Source organism: Antechinus flavipes, chromosome 1 (genome assembly GCF_016432865.1).
Source record: "Antechinus flavipes isolate AdamAnt ecotype Samford, QLD, Australia chromosome 1, AdamAnt_v2, whole genome shotgun sequence".
Taxonomy (NCBI): domain Eukaryota; kingdom Metazoa; phylum Chordata; class Mammalia; order Dasyuromorphia; family Dasyuridae; genus Antechinus; species Antechinus flavipes.
The window spans coordinates 693,385,090-693,408,056 of NC_067398.1; the positions used below are offsets into that span (position 1 = coordinate 693,385,090).

General features: G+C 40.3%; 1 protein-coding gene across 4 annotated transcripts; it reads right to left on the bottom strand.

The window, feature by feature from the left end:
* Positions 1–165: 165 nt before the first annotated feature.
* Positions 166–19,031, bottom strand: DENR (density regulated re-initiation and release factor). Of its 4 annotated transcripts, none has more exons than XM_051972707.1 (8): positions 18,920–19,029; positions 16,195–16,309; positions 5,685–5,704; positions 5,082–5,166; positions 3,513–3,596; positions 2,166–2,282; positions 1,051–1,190; positions 166–472 (listed from the first exon to the last, which is right to left on the bottom strand). In XM_051972707.1, exons 2-8 carry the CDS (start codon positions 16,298–16,300, stop codon positions 428–430), a joined length of 597 nt encoding a protein of 198 aa, XP_051828667.1. In that variant the 5' UTR covers positions 16,301–16,309; positions 18,920–19,029; the 3' UTR covers positions 166–427. The 4 variants fall into 4 exon arrangements, 3 of the variants coding, with proteins under 3 accessions (XP_051828667.1, XP_051828670.1, XP_051828669.1); XM_051972710.1 differs by lacking the exon at positions 18,920–19,029 and adding an exon at positions 18,785–18,893; XM_051972709.1 differs by lacking the exon at positions 18,920–19,029 and adding an exon at positions 18,504–18,620.
* Between the last annotated feature and the right edge of the window lie 3,936 nt (positions 19,032–22,967).

Genomic DNA, 22,967 nt, shown 5'->3' on the forward strand with positions numbered 1-22,967 from the left:
AACACACTGGAGACTTAAGGGAGAAGCAAAAAAGCCTGGCTTTGGTAGTAAGAAATCCAGATTCTTTTAAAAAAATTGTACAGTGAATTGAAATAGCAACAGATGAATTAAAATGCTCCCCACAAAAAGTCTACAGTGTGCTGGAGGAAAAAAAAGTCAGTACCATATGACCAAAATTTTTTATTTAACTAAATCTCTATTTCATGCATAAGCATGATGAATTTCCCCAGTTTATTGGACTTTGGCAATTTAAAAAATAAAACAAAAGAAAAAACACAAGCAGCCTTGTACAGAACAGTGAAATGCCAAGGATAAGGGTAGTCTACAGTTTTACTGTAGGATAAATATATATATTTTTAAAGGCCTCCCTCCCTTTGGCTACATCAACTATAACTTCAGGTTATTAAATACAGACAAATTTTTAAAATCACTTCTTTACTTCTCCAAGATCCTCAATGCTGTCATCATCGACCTGTAAAACACAGATTATTATATTTCATGAGTATTTTGGAATAAACTAAGGTATTTGGTTTTTTTTTTTAAAGTGATAAGATCATCTTTGGAGCTGGAAGGAGTCTCAGGGTTCATCTAGTCCAAAATCCATATGATAATTGAATATAGGGGTCACGAAAAATTTGGTAACAGTTTATAAAAGGTTTCTGAACTCAATCAAGCAAAAATTGATTCAAAATCAAATGCATAATGAATCCAAGGCATTTCTGGCAGTGCTTGCATCACATGACTTCACTGTAGCCATGGTTCTAAACATATAACGTGCACACTTTGCACTGGGCAGTGCAGAAACTGCCAGAAACACCTCAGTTCAGATTGGCAGTCACACAAAAAGGGATTGCAGAGAAAAGGGGCAGGGCAGGCAGGTGACTTGGGTAAGGTCACACAAACAGTAAAAATCCTTTCAGAGCTGGGAAGCAGGGCACAGGAAGGGGAGGGAGTCAGATAAGGGCAGAAAATCCAGATTCCCTAAGTGTCTGGTCATGTTCTCTGAGTCAAGAGGCTTGTCTTCTGGTGTACAGGACCTCATATACTTACCTCGGACCACTTTTCCTGAATTACATCAATAATGTCATCTGTAAAATCTCCCTGAATGATGATTTCATCCTCTCCTGTAACTGAGGCACCACAGGAGAATTTCTGAGCAAAAAACCTTTGTGCTTCTTTAAGGTCAATCTCTGTCAAAAAAGAAAATATAACTGGGTATCACAAAGAAAAAATTTTTTAAATCTTTTCTATTGGTGTATTATTTAGCCTGACTCAATTCATAAAAACCATTTCTATATGTTTTCATATCAATTAATTCACCATGTATTAATTAATACATTTTGTTTTCCCTTTTTTAAAAAAGAAATCACTGAACCACCATAGTGACAGTTTTTATGATGCAATATATTTTTAAGGTCACACAAAAGCCCCATTACTTGAAAAACAGCAATACCAGACACACACACACATAAATGTACGTGTGCATATAGAGAATATATAGAGAGAGAATATGTGAGGTAAGACCAAACCCAGTTTAGGGACATAATGATTACATATACTCCAAGTCAGAATAAATATCTTGTTTACTTTGTCTTTTCTTGAAAAGGAAAAAGAGAGGAAACAATCCCAGCAGAGAAACAGACCTTAATATTTATAATGAGGTCCAGTCCACTGTTTTGCAATCTGTGTTGTCACACGAAGAGACCTTGGTTAAATTTTTCACCCCAGTCTCACTACTTGTTCAAGGCCTCCAGGGACTGAAGGAGTTGTGAAGGCAGGTCATTCTGCTGCTACCCGCCTTCCCTCACCCTCCACTGCCACTCAGAGAGGGGATGAGCCACTTTGCAACCCTTTGCCACCAACCCTGTAGAGGACAGAGGAGCAGCATTGGTAGGCTTCAAAGGGAATCCTAGCCAGCCCTCCTCATACTGAGCTAAACTTCCCCTTAATAAGACCCAAAAGGAAGGAAAGAATTCCAAATGGCCCCCACTGCAGAGATGTTTTAATTTCTCAAAAAGTTCCAATTTTAAAACCAGAATTGTAAAGTCATAGTTTGATTTTAAAAATCCAAAATGGGCTTGTGAAGATTTCTTAATAGTTGGCAAAACAGATAAGACTACAGTTCAAACTTGGCTTCTTTGACATGTGCTTAAACCCAAACTCACCAAAAGTTGCAAGGCCACACACTCTTGTTACGTACTTCTTCTTTGCTCTGGGAATTTTGGCTATCGTAACCTTTTGTGGAACCGTCTTCTTTTTTTGTTTTATTTGACCCCTTCCACCTTTATTTTAACAAGAGAGCACCATGTTATTTGTCATTTTAAAACAAAAAATAAATTACCAATTCACATTCTTAAAATTTATTATTCAAAGAAAATTATTGAAAAGATTAAGGTTTTCCTACTTTTTCTTTTTATAGAATTGATATGCTTCACAAACACCTCAATTTTTAAAGCTATGATAAAGGAATTAGGAAGTCATTATTAGGGGACAAGTTTCACTAGTGCTTCCCTCTTTAATATAAAGCAAACATTGAATAGATTTCAAATGTTGATTCAGGCTCACCTAGCAATTCAGTTTTAAAGAAGGGGAAATTGTCATCTTTGAATTTTAGTTTCCTTAGCCACAAAATAAAAAGGGCAGGTGAGGGTGGACTAAATTATCTCTAAGGTCTCTGTCTATATTATGACTAACGGTGACTCTACAATTAAAAAAAAAAAAGATAAAATACAGGAAACCCCAAACGATCATTGCCAAGACTTAAATCTTTAGGGCCATTCAACAGCATTTGTGCTCAGTGACCAGGAAGATAGCTAGCTATTCCCCAGCCACTACTCCCACTATTATTTTTTAACAGAAGAGCCTTAACCTACCATTTTGTCACCTACTTTGGCTTATGTGAAACAACTAAAAACAGCTTTTATTAAATGTGATTGAGACTATATATCACAGAAATAAATACTCAGCTGATTACTTATTTTGGAAATACAGGTATTCTCTCAAAGCAATAAGCAGTTAACACACAAAAGCTCAGCCACATACTCAAAAGTTGAAAAGAGAAAGTCCAATCTTGTACAGACACATTCTAATTAAAATGCATTTCCATTAATTTCCACATGTCCATATTCCATCCAAAATCCATGACTCTGATTTATATGGGTATTTAAATGATAGTGAGACAGTTGGAATTTTTCAGTTTGTAAACAGGATAGCTAGTCATCTCTGGCATGTACAAAGGAAGGACAAAGGAAGCTTGTTTCCCAAGGTACAATTTGGCTTGTGGGAAAGAGACCCAAATCATCCAATTGGTTCAGGGTTACCATATTCCTTGTATAACATCATGCATGAAGAATTATAATAACCATCAATGGCAAAAATGATTAACTTGAGGAATTCATTTGTTATCTGCAAACCAGGGATTCTGTCACTGCATTTCTTTTCCTATCAATCAATAAACCAATCAATAAGCAGCAGACAGAATGAATTTGAATGAGGGTCTACGTAAGCCTTGCCTCTCTTTTGCTTTTTCTTCTCCTCCTCTTCTCCTGCTGTTCCTTGGCCTTCCCCAATTCCAGGTTCTTGTTTGGGTGAATTTTCTACATTTAGAAAAAGCAAATGTGAAAGCATTAATAGCTTTTCCCCACACAACCCTTGTGCTCCTCCAGAACAAAAATGACCCTGTGTATAAAATTTTATGTCTACGTTAAAAAGACCGTCTACTACTGACAGTACAAATGATTGAGTCCCTGTCTAGTTCTGAAAGCTTCAAGTTACAGGTATAGATTCTACAAGACAGAGAGTCAAACCAGCAGAGTCCTGAGAACAGGCATTCAGTAAATGCTTGTTGAGCCAATTTTGATGAATAAGATTTTGCTCTCCAAAAATAAATTGAAGACTGGCAGGGTAAGGACTATCAGCTCCATACAGAGGCATTACTTCAGGAGGAAAGATGCTTATCTGCATGGCAGAATGTAGAACTGCTCCCTACCAAGATCATGATTAGCAGGACCTTAGAAATGTCAAACTTAACAAAAGAGAACAAAACTTAACTCTGGGGGTCACAGGAATAGTCCTGCCCCCAAATCCCACCTAATACCTGGGAACCTAGAGCCTAGGAAACAAAGGAAACCACAGCGGCCCATCTCAAGCTGGGCAGTGACAGAACAGCAGAAAGGATCCCAGCAGTTTGGGCTCCAACTGCAGGGCCACAAGAGGGCCAGGTGTCAAGCACCCATACAGCAAGTGACTGCACCATCCCCATTCAGATACCTAATCCAGATTTCTCCCCCAACTACCAACCTACACGGTTCCCAATCATGGATAGGAGTCATGAATTTGATTTTAGATTTCTGCCTAAATCATTTAACTTGTCAAAACATGAACTTCTCTTCTCATACTTAATATTGTTTCAAAAAGATCAGAGATATAGAAAAACCTGGAAAATCCTTCATAAGCTCACAAAAAGTGAAAAATATACTGTGTCCAAATTAATAGCTATGTTAAGGGATGATCAGCTGGGAATGACTGCTCATCTCAGCAATACAATGATCCAGGACTACTCTGAAGGACTTATGATGAAAAATGCTATTCATACCCAGTAATAACAGACAGAAACATCCTTTTCCCCCCTTTATTTTTCTTGAGAGTTTTATGAGGGGGAGAAAATCTATGTTTTCTTGCACAACATAACTTTTATGGAAAAGTTTTATTAACTTCACATGTGCCTTCTTAATGGTGGGGAAGGAAAGGAGAATCTGGAACTTAAAATTTAAAAAAATATATTCAAAATTGCTTTACATGTACCCGGGAAAAACAAAATATTAAACAGAAGAAAACAAACAGAGAGAATAAGCAATAAGTAGTTCTCTAGCTACAAAGTTCCCATGAAAAGTTTTTTGTTTTGTTTTTTCTTTTCCAATACTCAGGGCCAGATCGATTTTTTTACTTTAACAAAATCTTCTACAATCTGTTTGGAGATTATAGTCTGGCATTATCCCACTAAAGATAAACTTTATGTCAAGAGACAAACAGACACAGACATACTCCTCATAAGCTCCAAAGACAAAGAAAAATATTCTTACCTACAGTGAGTTTTGCAAACTCATTTGGAAAATTCTTCTCTAACCACTGTCTACATTTAGCAACATCAGGCATATATTCACAGTACTGAAAGAAGATAAATTTCACCATTACAAGAGTCAACTGCACATTATTAAATTCATTTAATTTAAATACCACAATTACATTCAGTGAGGAAATAAACTTCTCCCACTCATCTATCTGAAACCTAGATTGCAACAGGAAAAAAGCTAAAGGAAATCAACAGAATCACACCATGCCAGTTACATTATGACAATTCAAGGACAGGCGGAATCCTTCAGAGGAAGGTGGCAAGATAAAGAAATGCAAAGAAAACAGGAATATTTCTGGATTGAATTAAATTCAAGTAATCTGGCTAATTAATTAATAGCTAATTTTAAGAGCTAAAGGAACAAAAGAGTTATGACTCAGAAGCTAAGGGGGGAAAAATCTTCCTCAATCCATTAAGATCATGAAACTATTCCAAGGTTTAATACTACTACCAATCCAAAGGCAGAAAATTAACTATTTGCTAAGATTTCTCTAGAAACAAGACCGTGCAAAAATGCATTAGCAAAAGATCATAGACTATTAAAAAGACTTACCTCTGTTGGTAATGAACAGACTGGGGAAAGAAAAAAAAAAGACTTGGAATTAATTTTCTTTCCATTTATTTCATTGCCACCCCCCTTGTGAATTTTATGGAATATTTTTCACATCTTCCTCTGTTAGTCTGTAAATAGTGTACTCCTCAAATTTGGTCTAATGAACAATTAAGTCAATTTTCACCGACAGACCAAGAAATAAATATTCTCCACAAAAATACGTTATTTCAGTTACCCTCAGACATAACTAAATTGAACTTTTCTAATAGACAACAAAGGCAGTTGGTGTGATATTCTATTATTGTTGGATAAGCTGGGCCAAATCACATTTGCTTCAGACACTGGATCTGTGTTTTTAGGGGTACAGAAATATTCCCTAGTGAGCAAACTCTTAACACTGCAGATTGACATATTCTCTGACCTCTCCTATTAGTGGGCCTTGGGCATCCACCCACCAGAACCAATCAGAGAGAGGATTCCTAGATTGTAAGCCAGCCCTTTCTCACTTGCCTCTGTATTTACACAAGATACATGTATAAAAACACCTTTATTACACTTTGTTTTCTGTGTGTGCATAGACACACACACACACACACACACACACACACACACACACGAGGGGGGAAGAGAGACAGAGAAAGAAAGACGTTTATACATAAAAATAACTTTTCTTGACCACAACTTAGCATTTACACTTTCTATTATTGTTTGCTTGCATTTTTGTTTTCTTCCCAGGTTATTTTTACCTTCTTCCTAAATCCGATTTTTCTTGTATAGCAAGACAACTGTATAAATATGTATACATATATTGGATTTAACATATATTTTAATATATTTAGCATGTATTGGACTACCTACCAATTAGGGGAGGAGGTGGAGGGAAAGAGGGAAAAAGTTGGAACAGAAGTTTTTGCAAAGGTCAATGTTGAAAAATTACCCATGCGTATGTTTTGTCAATAAAAAGCTATAATAATAATAAATTAAATTTTAAAAATCTTTTCTTTTATCCTTCATATTATCTCTAAGTAAGGGGGAATCAGAAAATTGCAGAGCTGAAATAAAATGAATGAAAGAAATATCAAAGTCCCCCTTCTTCTACAGATGGTAAAACTGAGGCCCACAACATGAAAGTGCCCTGCCCATGGGTCACCTGACCAGAGACACTGGTGGGCAGTAGTACCAAGAATATAATAACATAGACTTTTCTGATTCTAATTCAGTTATGATTCCCACCTCACTCTATGCTATCTACCCATCTAATTTCATAAGCTTCATGCTCTGTTTTCACAGAAAATGCCCAATTAACCTGAACAATTTCAGAGTAAGAAAGGAGCTCAAAGCCATCTAAAGAGCGAGAGTCCCACTGAGCTGCTCCACGGCACATTGGACAGAAGATGCAGACTTTGCTTGAGGAAGAGCCCGCCACCTGCCAACAAACCAATTCTGTTCTGGGAGAGAAAATCCTTTAGAACATTTCCCTTATCACGGACACTAAACCTGCCTCTCAAAATCCCACCAAACTATGCTATTCTGTTCTCAAAAAACACTTAGGAAAAGTCTATTCTTTGGTCTATACAGCAAGCATTCAAATCCTCCACAGGAGTCAGTGACCGCTCTCATTTCCTCTTTGCTGGATGTTCAATTTGTGGGAGAAGTAAAAGGAGCAGCAGAAGGATTCAGTGAAATAAAAAGGAAATTGTGGCAATAACCTAGAAGAGGGATTGGACGACCGAGGCAGACTGGGGGGATGGCAGGGAAGGGAGGGGAATGTGAAGGACCCTCTCTAGGCCCAGATACTACTTGGGTTGAAAAAGGAACAGGATGAAGGAGAGAAAAGGATGAAGAAAGACCAAGAAGGATTAGAGACTCATTCCTGAGGAGGCAAAGTCAGGGAAAAAGGGAAGGCTGCTGGTAAGAGGAGCCAAACTAAGGAAAGGGAAATGAAACAATTATCTGCAGGTGAAGTACACTAAAAGATGTAGAGATGGACAGGTGATACGGCATGGGGGAGGAGGAAGGGGGAAGGACATAGTACCAGGGCTGAGATGAAAACTGGCCAATGCTAACCTTTGGAGAGCAGTTAAGCATTTCAACCTTGATGGAAAGGGTTGGGGTTAGGGTTAGTTGTGCAGCAACTGCACAAGGGGGTGAGGGGGTGTGCTCCTACAGCCAATGACAGGTTGTTTCAAGCGCAGGGTCAGCATCTCCTCATTGCAGGCTGCTGAGGAGAATGGATGCTCCTAAAGCAAAAGGAAACAGGGCTGCAATGGGAAGGGGGGTAAAGGAATCTGAAATGGAAGGTAGAGCAGAAGGAAGAGGGGAATGCTCTAATTATAGCTGAAAAACAAATCAGAAGAGAGAGGCGGATGTTCTAAGAAGAAATTACTCTTCTTCTGACTGTTCTGACCAGTAACCCCAGACTCCTGGCTATTCCACAAACAAGATTTTCCATCTTCCAACTCCAGTCATTTTCTCTAACTTTCCCCTCCTCTGCTCCAACTACTGACGTCTAGTTTCCTTTAAATTCCACCTTCTACAGGAAGCTTTCTCCAACCTCTCTTAATGTTCTCCCCTCCCCTCCATTATTTCCCTCCCATTTATCCTATATATAGATTACTCTATATTTACACATTGTTTCTCCGTTAGAGTACCACTACAAGATAAACTCTGAGGGCAAAGACTGTCTTTTTGTATCATCGACACTTAGCACAAAGCCTCACACACACAATGTTTACTGATTACCTTCTATTCTGAGAGAATAAGCCAGCACAGAAACATCAAACATTACATACTCAAAGCAGATAACCAAAAAATTTGCTTTGCTCTTCCTATTTACTAAAAATGAGATGCTGGTCCTAGTCTTTGTTTTGTGCTACTCTGGGAAACATCTATGACAAACTGTCACTGTCAAAACGTCTTGCACACAGCAACTCAACTCTCTCACCTTTTACCTTGTAATCCTTGAATCCTCTTCTCTCAAACCCTTCTCTGGCTCAAGAGCAAACAAAAAAACAATTGTCAAATGCTTCTTAGCACATTTCCTGGCACATAATAAGGATTTAACTATCATTATTACTATTAATTTTACCATTATCGTGGTGATGTACTTTTCCTTCATGCTGATGCTTTTTCTCTTTTAATTTCCCCAAGTCTTTCCAGATCTCCCCTCCTGAGATTCAATCTCTGGCTAAAAAAAAAAAAGCCAGTTCTTTACAGTTCTGAAGGTCTCCTAATCTCTTTCACACTTTTTTGTCTTTCTTCAGTTTCTCTCTTTACAATGCTTGGGAAATGTCAACTCATTATTTTTCTAACACTAGGTCATCCAAATCCCCATAATTATGCTTTAGCCTTCTGGCCTACAAGTTCTACAGTTTAAGGGCATAACTACAACATACACAGTTTAGCTAGATCAGTAACCAGTTGGTGTTAAGTTGCTTAATATAATTAAAACTAAAGTATTAGAAAATAAATCAGAATACTTGTTCAAAATAGATTTATTCTAAAGAGAACAGAAAATGTCTACTCTATCTGGAGTTATAATGCAAAAGAAAAATATCTGTGGTAGACACTGTCCCCTAGTGTCTGAGAAAGTATTCCTAAGGCTAAAACAAGTGCACACTGATCAATGCCTCATCCTCACTTATGAAAGCTGCACTGAGCTCACTCAAAGGAGACTTTTCAACAAAGAAGTGGCAAACAGTAGACCCCAGATACTCAGCCTGGCCTGGGGACGAACTGGCTTCTTTCCCTTCACATGATCTCAGCCTTCCTCAATACACAGTATATGCATGAAGCTTTTCTCATTCTTTAGCAAGCAGGAATCCCTAAAAGATGAGGCTCAGGGCTCTCCTCAAAGAGAGGTAATGATAGCAATTCAGATTCCTTCTCAAATTACTCCAAGGGAAAAAAAGGAGAAAAATGTATGCAATAACAAAGTCAAGTAATCCCAAGGGTAACAAAAACAGAACAAAAAGATTTTGTGACTAATAAAATCACTGAACCATATATGCATATTTTACATATATTAGCCAGTAATATAAATCAGTACTGTAATGAAAATTATTGATGTAATTTCAAATGGCACAACATACAGTCTTTTCAAACAAAAATTTAGAAAGGCCCTTTCTATTCCATCATGAAAAAACCTTTGGTCAAAAAACTTTAAGGACCTCAGAATCTGGCAAAATCCCATTTGAATAATCTAATGACATGCTCCATCCTCATCTTTAGAAAGGTGCTATCACAAATCAAGCGCTCTTTCTGTCCTTCCTCCCACCCCTCCTCTTAGCAATAATGAGTCTTCATTTTACTGAGCTTGTATGACTTACAGGAACTCTTAGCAAAGAAGAAAGAACAGTAGGCAGATCACATCTTGATTTCTTGTGCTTGTAGGAGCGGGGATGGGAACACTTAAAAAAAGCCCACTACTGAAGATCATTTGGGGCTAAAAAAAACCCCTCTTTCAGGATGTAAAGCCTTAATAGAGACTAAGCCTTATACAAGTCTTCATCCTGTTTGTATGCAGTTGGTTTTTTTAATCTAAACATAAAACTTCACATTTATCTCAGTTATAGATTTCCACTTATTATATTTGTTCTTTTGCTTTATATTGTCTAATTTGCCTTTGATTTCTGTTTTAAAAATTCTTTCCTGTTCACCATTAATTTTATCAAACACTGTTGGAAGAAAAGGAACAGGAATGAGTCATGCTGAAATAGCAGAAATTTTCTATCTTGAAATCCCTTATTTTATCTTTTAATTAAATTGTATGTTTTAATTTGGACAGTAGATTAAACTAAAATTCTCTCACATAATAAAAAAAGAGAGAGATTAAGCCTTATTCATATCTTAATGTAAATTACTTTAACCTAGAATGTTTGGAATGTTGACTTGGATAAAAAAGGGAAAGCAAGCCTGGATGAGGATGGGGAGCTTCAAATAGCCATGGGGAACATGAGACACAGTAATATGAGGAAGGTGAGGAGGCAAAATAGGGATCAACAGATTCAGAGAGAACGCTTTCTCTCTCCAGGGAGCTACCTCCTTCCTCACTGCTGCTTGCAGATCTTCCCCTTCTTTGAGATCCATGCTCAGACCCTGGGTAGAGCCACCAAAAGCTGCAGGTCAGTGCCCTCACTTCTCAGGGAGGGCTGGCACCTTTTGCATGAGGGCAGCAAAGTCCTGCTCAGTGGCACATTCCCCTTTGGGTCCACCTGGCTCTCACCTGTGGCTCCACAAAAGTGCTGAACCACCTCAGCAGACGCCAGCAAGCCAGGCTGAAGATCATTGGCAGGGCCCAGGGGGATGTCCACCCAGGCAGGGGAAGGAGCAGTCGTGGGATGCTGAGCTGACCTGACCAGGCCCTCTCTCAGGTGACCCTGCTGGAGATCACGGCACTGCCCCAAGTATGCCCCCAGATGGTTCGCTCTCTGGCAGGCCCTTCTTGCCCTTCTCCCAATTCCCATTTTCCCCAAATCCATTCCCTTGTACTCCCTTCAGTCCAAAATCCTTCAACTCTTCTCTCAGTCAAAACCCTAGAAAGAGGGGTCTCAGATGGCCTCCATTCCCTCCCTTCTCGGCCATTGGATCCCACTTCCAACCACTCTCATGAAACTGCTTTCTCCAAGGTGACTTGCCACCTTTTTCCTGCCTGGGCCCTTCCTCAGCTCTCCCTTTCCTAACCTCCCCTCCCCCCCCCCCTCACTTCTATGTCCAGACAGGTTCTCCTGGGTCTGCTTCAATACTTCTCTCTCATCAGATCACTCCTCAGACCTCCAGGGTCTGCCCTAGGTCTTCAGCTTTTCTTTCCACGTGTTCTCTCAGTTAAATCTTAAGCTTCTGTAATTCTTCTCTCTTTAGTAGAGGAAGTAGAGTCCCAGGAAAAGAGAATCTGGCTTCGAGTCAAAAGACATGGATTGATAACCAGTCTTGGATAAGAACATGAAGCCCACAGGAACATCAGTGGACTGAGAGGGGCATGTGTCCCTAATTCAAGTCAGCTTGTCAATTCCTATGAAAATTCTAGAATGGCTCATAAATGAGACAGTTGGTAAATATTTATAAAGGGAAGACAGAAGAACTGATGCAGAGCAAAGTAAACAGAATCAGACTAATTTAAACCATGTTCACAACACTAGAAAGACACATAACTTTGAAGGAAATGGTTAACCTGATTCCAAAGGACTTTTGATGATCCATATTTTTTGGGCATGTGGCAATATGGGAATTTTATTTGCTTGACTCTGCATAGCTATAATTTTTTTTCCATAGGGTAAGGAAAGATGGGAGAAAGAAAAGGTGGCTTTTCACTAATTAATTTTTTAAATTAATTTGGATTCATTTAATTATTTCATTGTTAATAAATTCATTAATTAACTTTTAAGAGAAAATGAAATGGTAATTACCAGGAGCCAGCATAGTTTCAAATATAGATCTTAATAGCCTTTTTTTTTTTTTTTTTTTTTTTGATAGGGTTACCTTCACTTCTGGAAAGCACTGGGGCAAGTATTATTGTTATGGTTATGAAAAAGTAGGTGAACTAAAAGATAGTGAACTTAGATCATCTGGAATTTGCTGATTGGTCAGAATCTAGGAGTAATTGAGGGCTCAATGTCAACCATGGAGGAGGTTGCCAATGCAACACTCGAGGGATCTTGTCTAAGACTTGGAGAAAAGAAGAGGAGACTGCTAACACTCTGGATAAGAGGGTCAGGTTTTAAAAATAGTTTAACAGGCAACAGTTCAAAGATATCACCTAATAAGATGAAATATAATAGGGATAAGTATAAAATTTTATGCATAGGTTGAAAATATCCATTTCACAAGCTCTATTTACCTTTAGATGGCATTTACATGAAAAACTGTGGTGGTCTCAACTAATGAATCATTAATGTGACATGGCAGCTAAAACACATTCTTGGGCTATATTAGGAGAGACACATCTTGCAGGAATAAGGAGGGAGCGATCCCTCTATGTTGCTAGCCAAACCACACCTCAAATATTGTGTTCAGGTTTAGATAATAGTGTGGGGCTACTAATAAAATAGAGAAGAGAGCGACTATAATTGTGAAGGGCCTTGTGGAAAGACCTTGAAGAGAAGACTAAGTGGGATATGAGGCATCATTAAGTATTGGAAGGCTTTTCACACAGAAAAAAAACAAAGGCCAGTTTGGTCCTAGAAGGCAAAAATTCCTCTATTCCTAATGGGTAGGAGTGGAGGTATCAGTTTCCCAGCAGCAGGTATTGTCCAAAAGTAAAATAGGTGCTGAGCTCCCTTCTTCAATGGAAGTCTTCCAGGAGAACTTGGATAGCTTCTTGTCAAGCTTGGTGGAGTGGAAATGCTTTGGCAATAGGCTTGACCACTGAGTCTCTTCCACCCCTAACATCATGTGATTCTGAAAAATAACTAGTGTACAAAGGGAGCACTTAAGAGCCTTTTGCTCTAGAATTATCATGTAATCAAAATTTTATCTTTGGTTATTGCTCTTTTAATTACCAAAATTAAACATGTAAAAAGACAAGAGCTGAAATTCTCTCTAAGCTTTCTAATGTCTTAATAAAACAATTGCTTTTATAATTTTGTTCATAACAAGTTGAAAATAGTTTGATATCAGAACACTGGTCAGTATTAAAAAACTTCAGAATACAAAAAGCCAGTTAAATGTCAAATAGTAATTGCATTAACTCCTACAATATTCAAGGTATAATACACAATATTAGTCAGAACTCCCTCTTGCCTCCCATTAAGTTATTGCCCTCTCTTCACTTCTTTTCCTCTTAACTATAAACTTTTCTGACTACTATTTGACATAGGAGAGGCAAGATGGCCTATAGGTTAGGAAGAAAGCTCTGGGGCCAAGTTCCGATTCTGAAACCTTACAAAATGGTCGTTTAACTCTCAATGTTCTAGACAAAGTTCTAAAACTATAAGTTGCTGAGAAGGGGTCAAAGATCCAGTCCCTATTCCTATTATTTCACATTATGCATTATATCAGTTTTCTCTCTCTCACACAGGTACAATTGCCCAGATAATTTAACTAAAACAAAATCCTTTTTAAATACATATTTAAGAAGTGTGATTAAAAAAAAATTATCCTTATCTCAAGGTTCCATGTCACAAGAACCCTGGAATCAGGATGACATGGATTCTGAGCCTCAGTTTGTGTCACCCTGAGGAAATCTAACTTCTCCCAGCCTGTTTCCTCACCTAAAAATTGAGACAGAACAGTATCTACCTCACAAGGATGTTGTGAGAGTGAAATGAAATCAAGTACATAAAGTACTTTGCAAGCCATAAAATTCCATATAAATGGGAACAATTACTGAGATAAGAATCAGGAACGAACAAATAATTTTATTGTTGTTGTCCTCAGTGAAATCCCAGATTACCAGTTGTTTCATGTCAGTATCTTTGCTACAACTTCCAGTCAGTCTTAGGAAAGTGCCCCAAAGTTGTTATTAAGGACGGGCAGGCAACAAGCATTTATTAAACACCTTCTGGTTGGTAGGTGTTATACTAAGCACTTCACAAATACCACATTTATAAAGATTAAGGGTCAAACTGAGTCACACAAGCTGTATATGTAAGAGGTTCCCAAGAGACCACAAAGTCTCTTGTTATAGTTAGATAGAGACTAAAAGTGGGACGGCATCATCTTCCAATGGAAATTCGCTGGTCAGGCAGATAGCTAGAGAAACATTCTGCCATATTTTTCCCAACAAATTTCATTATTTTCTTTTCCTGTTTAAGGTATCTCAAACATGCGGAAGAGGGATTAGATTTATTCTATCATGACCCAGCAGGAAGAACCAATGGCTGGGGTGCTCTGGCTTAGTATCAGTAAAAATTTGCTAAAAATTTGAGCTGGATCAAAATGGAATGCAGTCTGGGTAAGCACAGGAGGGCTCCAAAGCCAGATGTGGTCACTGATTAGACACGGCAGAGGGAATTCGTGCTCAGGCTATTGAGTAGAACTAGGGGCCTTCTGAAGCCCCATTAAGTGCTCCCATTCTCTGGTCCCATAGCAGGTCAGATCCTCCCTGGCATGCTGGTGTCCTCAAGGGTTAGGTTCCTCTGCCATTCTCTCTAATCACATCCATTTCCCATCTGTTCTTACTTCAAACTACTAAGGACTCCCAAATCTACTCCTCCATACCCAAATCTCAAAATATCAAATGAATTTCTCTACTTAGATGTTATCTGAAATGCAAAACACTCAAAGTCAAATTCATCATCTTGCCCTCCCTCTCCCAGATGCCTCATTTTAGTTTATTCCCATTTTTTTTCAGTCCTTTTTTAACTTGTCTTTTTCCTTCTTCATCCTCTCTATCTAAAGTATAGCTACACCTGCTCTGGTCTCTACCGCTGTCCACGCTGACCTTCTCCATTTCCACAGCCACAACCCTGACTCAAGCTCTCCCCCTCCCAATGCTGGGCGATGGTCACATTCTGCAATCTCTAGGTTTTTCTTTCCACTACTCCACCGCCCTCTGACTCTAGGCCTAGTGACCTTCCCTTTGACAGCACCTAGTGTAGCAAGCCCAGATTCCTTGGGTCCTAGATTCCTTCAAAATTTTGGGTGTGAAAGAGAAAGGAAAGGTGAGGGTCTTGGGGGAGGAGGGTCTGAAGACTCAGGGGTGTAAGGAAAGCAGAAAGGCCTACTCCTAGGCCTGGCATAATTTGGGTCCCTTAGAAAGAAGTGTTGTCCAATCATTCTAGTCATATCTGACACTTCGGGCTCCATTTGAGATTTTCTTAGCAAAAATACTCAAGTGATTGGCCATTTCCTTCTCCAGCTAGTTTGGCAGATAAGGAAACTGAGGCAACCAGGGTTACGTGACTGCCCAGAGACTGAAACCTGAGTCTGGATTTGAACTCAGGTCTTTCTGACTATCCACTGTGACAACACTTCAAAAGCACATTCCATTCACAAATGTCTTCCCATTAGAATGAAAACATACAAAGCAAAAAACAAACCAAAGATATGTGTCCACATACATGAAATTCTATCCAGTCACTGCTTTAATTTAGGGACAGTACTTGGGAGACTCCGGATGGGGCCACCAACAACAATGGCCACTGCCCAGGAAGCTGCGGTCCAGTTCAGAAAGGTTATGGAGGGCACTAAGTGCTTTCTGGGCTTAAAAGGACCAGACATATTTCAGCGATTTTTATGCCTCAGGTGGGCTGCTAAGGCGGAAGAAACGTTCCGCACCAAGGCTCAAGTAGTAATGAGCCTACCTGAAACCAGTCACCAAGCAGGTCTGTCTACCCTTGGAACTGTGCTGGAAACCTTCTCAGCTGGGGTTTAATTCTACCAGAAAGCTACTTGAGAATCCAGGGTCATCTCTTCACCAAACTGAGCATCCGCATAGAAATTTAGCAAAGGATTTTAATAAAAACACAAAATTCCGAAGGAACTTGGAAGAGATGAAAATGAAAAATCGACCTGGTCACTAATAGGGAAACCAATAGTGTAACACAGAGGGAACTATTTAGAAAATACTCACCTCCACAGTACAGGACCCGAAGTGGGTAATCTGTATCTAGCTTGGTGTTGCTTTTCAGATCTCCTTTGCAGTCAGGGGCAGTGGACTCAGGAAAGTCTGTAGCCATCTCACAAATCTGTAAGGGAAAAAAGAAAACTTCAGTATGTTCAATGAATTCCTTTAGAACACCAGACACTGAAAAGTAGCAACCCACTTTCCTCCTACATCTATCTATTTCAAAGGGACTATTGAGCAGTAAATTGTACCAACAAGGCTCAAAAATACCAAAAAACAAAGAAGTGAGGAGACTTAGCAGGATATGAATGAGGAGATAATAAAGTAGGCTAATCACTTAACTACTCTGGGCTTGTTTTTTCATGTGTAAAATGAGAAGATTGGACTTCCAGGTCTAAATCTTAAAAACCACAATCTTATACACTACAACAAAAAAGATGAAGTAGAGAAGGAAGATGTGAGCCTGAACTAAACAAAGGAGAAAAATCAGCAAAGGACTGGGGGGAAGCAATGTTCAAAGAGTCAAAGGTGAGCAGAAAGATGTGAAGTAAGACAAGAAGGGCTGACTCCTCTTTTCTAGGCCTTCAGTTCCCTCATTTAAAAAAAGAGATTGGATCAAATGATATCCTAGATCTTTTTTAGCTCTTTCATCTAAGAAGTCTATGAAAGGAGAATGGATAAAGATGTGGTCATAAGATAACCAGCCCAACAGGAGAGGCAGGACAGCAGGGGATACCAGGCAAAGGGGGGATCTGAAGTCAAAGGGAATGGATCCAAATGCCAATCCTGTTAATCCAAGGACTGAGTAAATTTAAGACAAGTAATCCAACATCTCTTAAGCCTCAGTGTCCCCCTCTGTAAAACCAGCAGGCTAGACAACATGATTTTTTCCAATTACATCTAGGATCCTATGAAAAACCATTGGGTTTTTGAGTGTGGGAGAAAGAAGCTGTAAGGGGGGAAGAAGTAGGGAAAGGAAGAAAAAGGGATCAGAGAATTTCATAATTGGAATATAACTTAGAGATCACCTAATCCCAAGGGTTCTTCATCTTTCTTGGATCATATACCCCTCTGGCCATCTGGTGATGGCCCATCTGGCTAGGGGCTTCTAAAGGTATCCAATAAAATATGTTAAGAACATGAAAGAAAATCATTATGTTGAAAGCCATTATCAAAATATAAAAAAAAAAATTCATGTACTCCAGCTTAAAAATTCCTGATTTAACCTATTTTACAAGGACTGGAAGATATGAGAAAGATGAGAAACTGCAGAGGATCTCAAAGACCAGGCAGAGAAAAGCCAAAAAGAAAAACCAAATCTTAAAGAAGTAGATTAATTTGTTCAATGAGATGCTAAAGAGAGTAGCTGAGAATGAGAGGATGAGTGAAGGGAAAAACCAGTATGAGACATAAACTGTGGATTGTGAGGGGCAAAGGGGCTGAAATATGGGGATGGGAAACCTAAAATGGAAGGAAAAGAAAGGTAGAGTAAGGAATTAAGGGATGTGAGAGATGAACCAATTACATGGAAGGATGGAGGACATATTTATGAAGTCTATCCTTCAGAACATATGAAGGATGAAGAAAGATGAGGGTCTGAGGGATTTGAGACTTGACATACAAGGGGATTGAAGAATGAAGGGGGAAAAGGGTGAGGAGGACCAGGTGATCTGAACAAGGAAGAGAGAAGAACAGGAGCTGGAAAGAATCTTACAGGCTTTCAAGTCCAACTAATGCCCTAATTTTACAAATGAGAAACAGGGAGGAAAGAATAAGAAGGTATAAGCTACAAGGACAGAAAGCTGAAAGCCCAAAGGAATGGAAAATCAGAACATAAGGAAGGAGGAAGAGAAGAGTGGAGGTCTGTGAGCAGAAATGATTGGTAGAGCGACCAAGGAATCAGAAGAAAAGCTACATGTTTGTATGACCATAAGAGAAAAGGGTGAAAGTCTAAAAGGGGACAAGCAAATCTTAAGAAGTAAAGCAATGAGAGGCATGGAGGTCCATGAGAAGGGAGAGAATGAAGGCTGAAGGCCAAGAGAAATGAGAAGGGGTGAAGGCTGTCTAGGATGGTTCTGAAGCCTCAGAAATTGGGGAGGGGGAAAAGATATCTATAATGGAAAGGGAGAATCTTGGAATATAGAAGGTTAAGTATGAGGGTCTGGGGGCGGGATGGAAACTGAGGGAGTGAGGGAAGGGAAGGGAGAGCGTCTAGATGGAGACTGGGGGGTGAGGGAAGGGGGAGAGTCTGGGGGACGGAGACGGGGGATGAGGGTCTAGATGGAGATGGGGGTGTGGAATGGGGATGGGAGTACCAGAAGTCGTGGGGGTTGAGGAAGTAAGGGTGAGAGATGGCTGGGGAAGGGGAGGACTAACTAGGGGAAGGGGAGGGGAGGATGGATGGCGAGGGGTAGGGGTGGGGAAGGGGTAGGGCGGAAGCCGCCGCGGGAGCAGATGGGGGAGGGGGTGCGTGTGCAGAGGGGTGTGCGTGAGTGCGCGCGCGTGCCGCGGGGTGCAGGCTCCGGGCCCGAAGGCCCCTCGGGGCCCGCCCGCGCCCCCTCCCTGGTCCCCGGCAGCCCCGTGGGGCCTTCGTTACCCGTGCGATCGCACAGCCCCCGCTGCCTCCGGCCACAGAAGCGACACATGCAGCTCCCGCTCCCGGCCCGGCCCAGGCCCTGCAGCCCCGTCCACCCCGTGGTCCCAGTCCCGCAGCCCCCGCAGCCCCACTCACGCGAGAAGCCGGCGCGTCCCGCGAGGCCGCCGGCGGCCCGGGGCTTGTCGCGAGAAGGCGGAAGCAGAGAAGAGCCCAGTGCGCAGGCGCCTTGAAGGAAGGGGCGGGAGTTTGGGCTTGGCTTGCGGAGATCCTCGGTGACATCGATGTGGGCGGAGTCAGGGCTTCCTCGGTGGTGGTGGTGGTGGTGGGAGACTCTCCAAACCGAGCTAGGAATCCCCAGGGTCTGGGTGTGCAGGGAGCTTCCAAGTCTTGGCTCCCGAGACCGCTCCTAGCCAAATTAGCTGTAGTGCGAGACAGAGTGGGGCCATAAAAAGAGCTCTGGCTCTAGAGTCAAGGAATCTGAGTTCAAATTGTGCCAAATTGTGTGATCTCACCCACACACTACCATGGAGGATCTTAGGCAAGTCTCTATCTTCCTGGTCTTCAACTTCCTCATCTGTGCTAGTGTGGGTGTAGGAGTCTAGTCAGTTACTGTGTGGGTGTGTTCAGTCAATTACTTGTGGATATCAATCATTTATATGTGTTAAGTCACAACTTGTGTGTGTTCAATTGTATGTATGTCAGTCACCTGTGTGTGTTCAATTACTTGTGTGTGTCAGTCACATGTGTGTTTAATCAATTATTTGCGTGTATGTGTTCAATCAATTACTTGTGTGTGTGTTTAGAAAGTTACTTGTGCGGGGTGTTCAATTATTTGTATGTATGTCAGTCATCTGTGTGTGTGTATTCAGCCAATTACTTTGTGTATTCAATTACTTGTGTGTAAGCCTCGTGTGTTTAATCTGTTACTTGTGTGTGTTCAATTACCTGTGAGTGTGTCATTCATTTACTTGTGTGTGTTCAGTCATTTATTTGTGTATGTGTTTAGTCTTGCGTGTGTGTTCAATCAATTACTTTGTGTGTGTTTGTATTCAATCAATTACTTGTGACTATGTGTTTACTTGACCCAAGATATAACTGGTGTCCTTATTAAATTTGCAGATGACACTAAGCTGCAAAGACAGAGTAAGGAGCCAAAAAGAAGTTGAGAAGCCAGAATGTTGGGCTGAATCTAATAGCATGAAATTATACTAGTAAATTAAATGTGTCCATTTTGATAGAGGAAAAAAAGATTAATTTCTCAAGTTATAATGGGGGAGGTAAAGATAAATAGTGCTTACTGTGAAAATGATCTGGGGGTTCTAATGCAGCACTAGTGAAAGCTTCACAATCTTGGATGTCACATGTAGAGATACTAGTCCTGATCATTTGGAGCTCACGCCGAGGCCTCAAGATCCTTCAAGACAATCCAACGAATTGTCTTGGTGCCTAAAGTGTGTAACTTACAAAGCTGAACAGTCATGTCAGAGGGTTGAGGATTAAATGAGATGATGTTTGTAAAGTGCTTGTAGCACATGCCTGGCATATGCTATATAAATGTTTGTTTTCTTACAGCTTGCCCCCTTTCCTCCCCCCTACCCCCACTCAGAATTCAGAAGCCATGATATTTACACAGAGAAGAGAAGATTTAGGAATAAATACAACTAGCATTTGTCACTTTGAGATTTGCAGAACACTTTACAAAGGTTACCTTGTTTGATCCTCACTACAACTTTAGATGATAAGGACTATTTCCCCCCCCCCCATTTCCAGATGAGGGAACTGAGACTTGTAAGAGCTAAATGACTTGCCCAACACTGATAATAAGTGTCTGAAATAGAATCCGAACTCAGGTCTCTTGACTCCAAGCCTAAAAAACTCCACTGAGTCTCTTAGCTGTATCACTATCTCTAAGCACCCAAGTAGCTCTCTTCCAAGAGATACTTATCCCCCTCCTCACTCCAGGAATCAAATGGCTGTGACTTCCCCCTCCCTTCCATGAACTGCCATGGCTTCCTGGTAGCTTCTCTGGGCAGATCCTTTCTTTGCTCTTCCCACTCTTCCTGTGGGGGTTTTAATCCCACTCCCAAAATGAGAGATATATCTGGACAACACTAGTTTGAAAGTATCTATCTTAGCTCCAGGGAGAGTCTTTCATTGGGCATCCCTTAGAAGTATTTCAGTCTTGTTCCTGCCTCCCACACTTTTGGGTGTCTGCAATTAAATCATATGGGCTTCTCTTTCAGCCCTTCCCTAAAACAAGTCCAACAAAGCTTTCATTATCAACTAACTCACTGAATTTTTCTACCCCTTTAATCCCAGCCTAAGAAAAGCCCTGTTCTGCTTGGACCCAGAGGGCAGAGGACTGAGCCATGAGTGGACTTGCAGAGGAGAGTTACCTCTTTTTACCAGCTTGTTGCTGGGAAACCCTGTGGACAATTCAATAGTGGAACAGATGGGCTGTCTGCCACTGGGGGAGGGTGTGTATTCTCCCTCACTGGAGGCCTTCAGGTAAAGATCGGATGTTCTCCCAGCCTCAGCAGCTGCTGCCTAAAATTCTTGCTCTCAGACACCCCTGGGAAGGGATGGGTTATGGTTGCTGAGAATTCCATCTGTCCACCATTGCCTTTCCTAGTCTGTAGGTGGAAAGGATGGTAACCATCGTAATGGAAGGCAAAGCTCTACTACCGGCAAATACTTTGACCTTGGCCTGGCCTGTTTGCACAGGACATAGAAATCAGAATCCCCAGTGTTAGCAGGGAGACTCTGACACACTGGAGCCCTCACTGCTTCACCCACCTCCTTCACCTCCTCCACCTCTTCACTAGCAGCCTTGCCTCTGAGTGGGTAGTCTTTTCCAGGTCTTCTTTATTAGAAGGTAAGTTCCTTTAGGCAGTTTTCAAAAGAAGAAATCCAAGCTTTTAATTGACACATAAAAATGCTTCTAATAATTAGAACAATGCAAATGAAAGAAAACAACGCCGAGGATCCACCTCACATCCAAGAGACTGGCACAGTTTATAAAAATGGAAAATGACAAATGCTGGAGAGACTGTAGAAAAACAGGCACCTTAATACACTATTGATGATTCTCTGAATTAGTCCAGTAATTTGGAACCATGTCTCCAAAGTTACTTTATTCAACTAATATTTAAGTGAACAGGTTTAGAGGGATTTCAATATTTTACAGAATACCTGATAAGAATAAAAATGTACTATAAAATCAAAAGAGATAAAACATTACATGTGTATATTTCAATCATAAAATAATTTACAAAGAAACTCTGTATAAGTTAAGTTAATAAGTTAATAATGTATTCTTTGATATATTCTTCTCATCGGTTCATTCTGTGGACTACCTTCCTCTGGCTATTCACTCTGCCCCTATGTCCTTGATCCGTCAAATGGAGTCCAATACCATCAACTTCTTGATATCAACGAATTAGCTGCTATTTAAAATAATATCTTAGCACTTGTTTCCTCTCCACTCATCTTAGGTCCAATAGTCTACAATTCCACCATAGAAACAGGATACCATTATTTGCTTTCCACTGAATTGACATTTTAGCAGATAATGGTTAGGGGGGACCTACTATGTCCTTATTTCCAAATTCTTCTTCCCTGAAGCCGTTTAAATAAATGGCAAGGTCTTCTGGCTGAGAGTCAAGTTTGATCCTGTTCCTCACCATACGAATTAAAGAATGGTGAGACAGTTGATACAGATTGGTTGATGCCAAATTCCTCATCCCATGAGCCACCTGACTGTTGTTATAGCTGGGAGGAACAGGTTCATCTCTCCATCCCACCCACATTTTATAGAAGAAAGATAGGGACTCACTGCCAGCAGTACTTGGAGAGATGTAGCCATTTCTTGGCATCTTTTAAAATATTCTTTCCAAGAGTTTGAGAATGATCACATTGTTCTTAAGACAAGAGGCAAGGTCAAAGAACTGATCGCATCTATTTTCTGCCAATTTGTCAATTAGACTTATCCACAAGATTCAAGTGTGTTTTCATGTTGATTGTAGCTTCTCTGGTAGAATTTTCAGTGTGGGACCAAGGTAACGAGGTATTTTTCTCAACTATCATTGACATGCTCTGATTTTACATTTGAAACTGAATAGGTAATACCCTCCTCTCCCCACCACAACATTGGATTCCATTAAAACGTGATCCTGATTAGAGT

What these genes read in the sequence shown, in the direction of transcription:
- DENR (XM_051972707.1), bottom strand. Translation starts at nt 16,300, where the DNA reads ATGGCTACAGACTTTCCTGAGTCCACTGCCCCTGACTGCAAAGGAGAT. An exon ending in GAAGAAAAAGCAAAAGAGAG is followed by an intron (nt 2,283 to 3,512) that starts GCAAGGCTTACG and finishes GTTAAAATAAAG; the next exon opens with GTGGAAGGGGTCAAATAAAA. An exon ending in GTGTGGCCTTGCAACTTTTG is followed by an intron (nt 1,191 to 2,165) that starts GTGAGTTTGGGT and finishes CTTTTTTGACAG; the next exon opens with AGATTGACCTTAAAGAAGCA.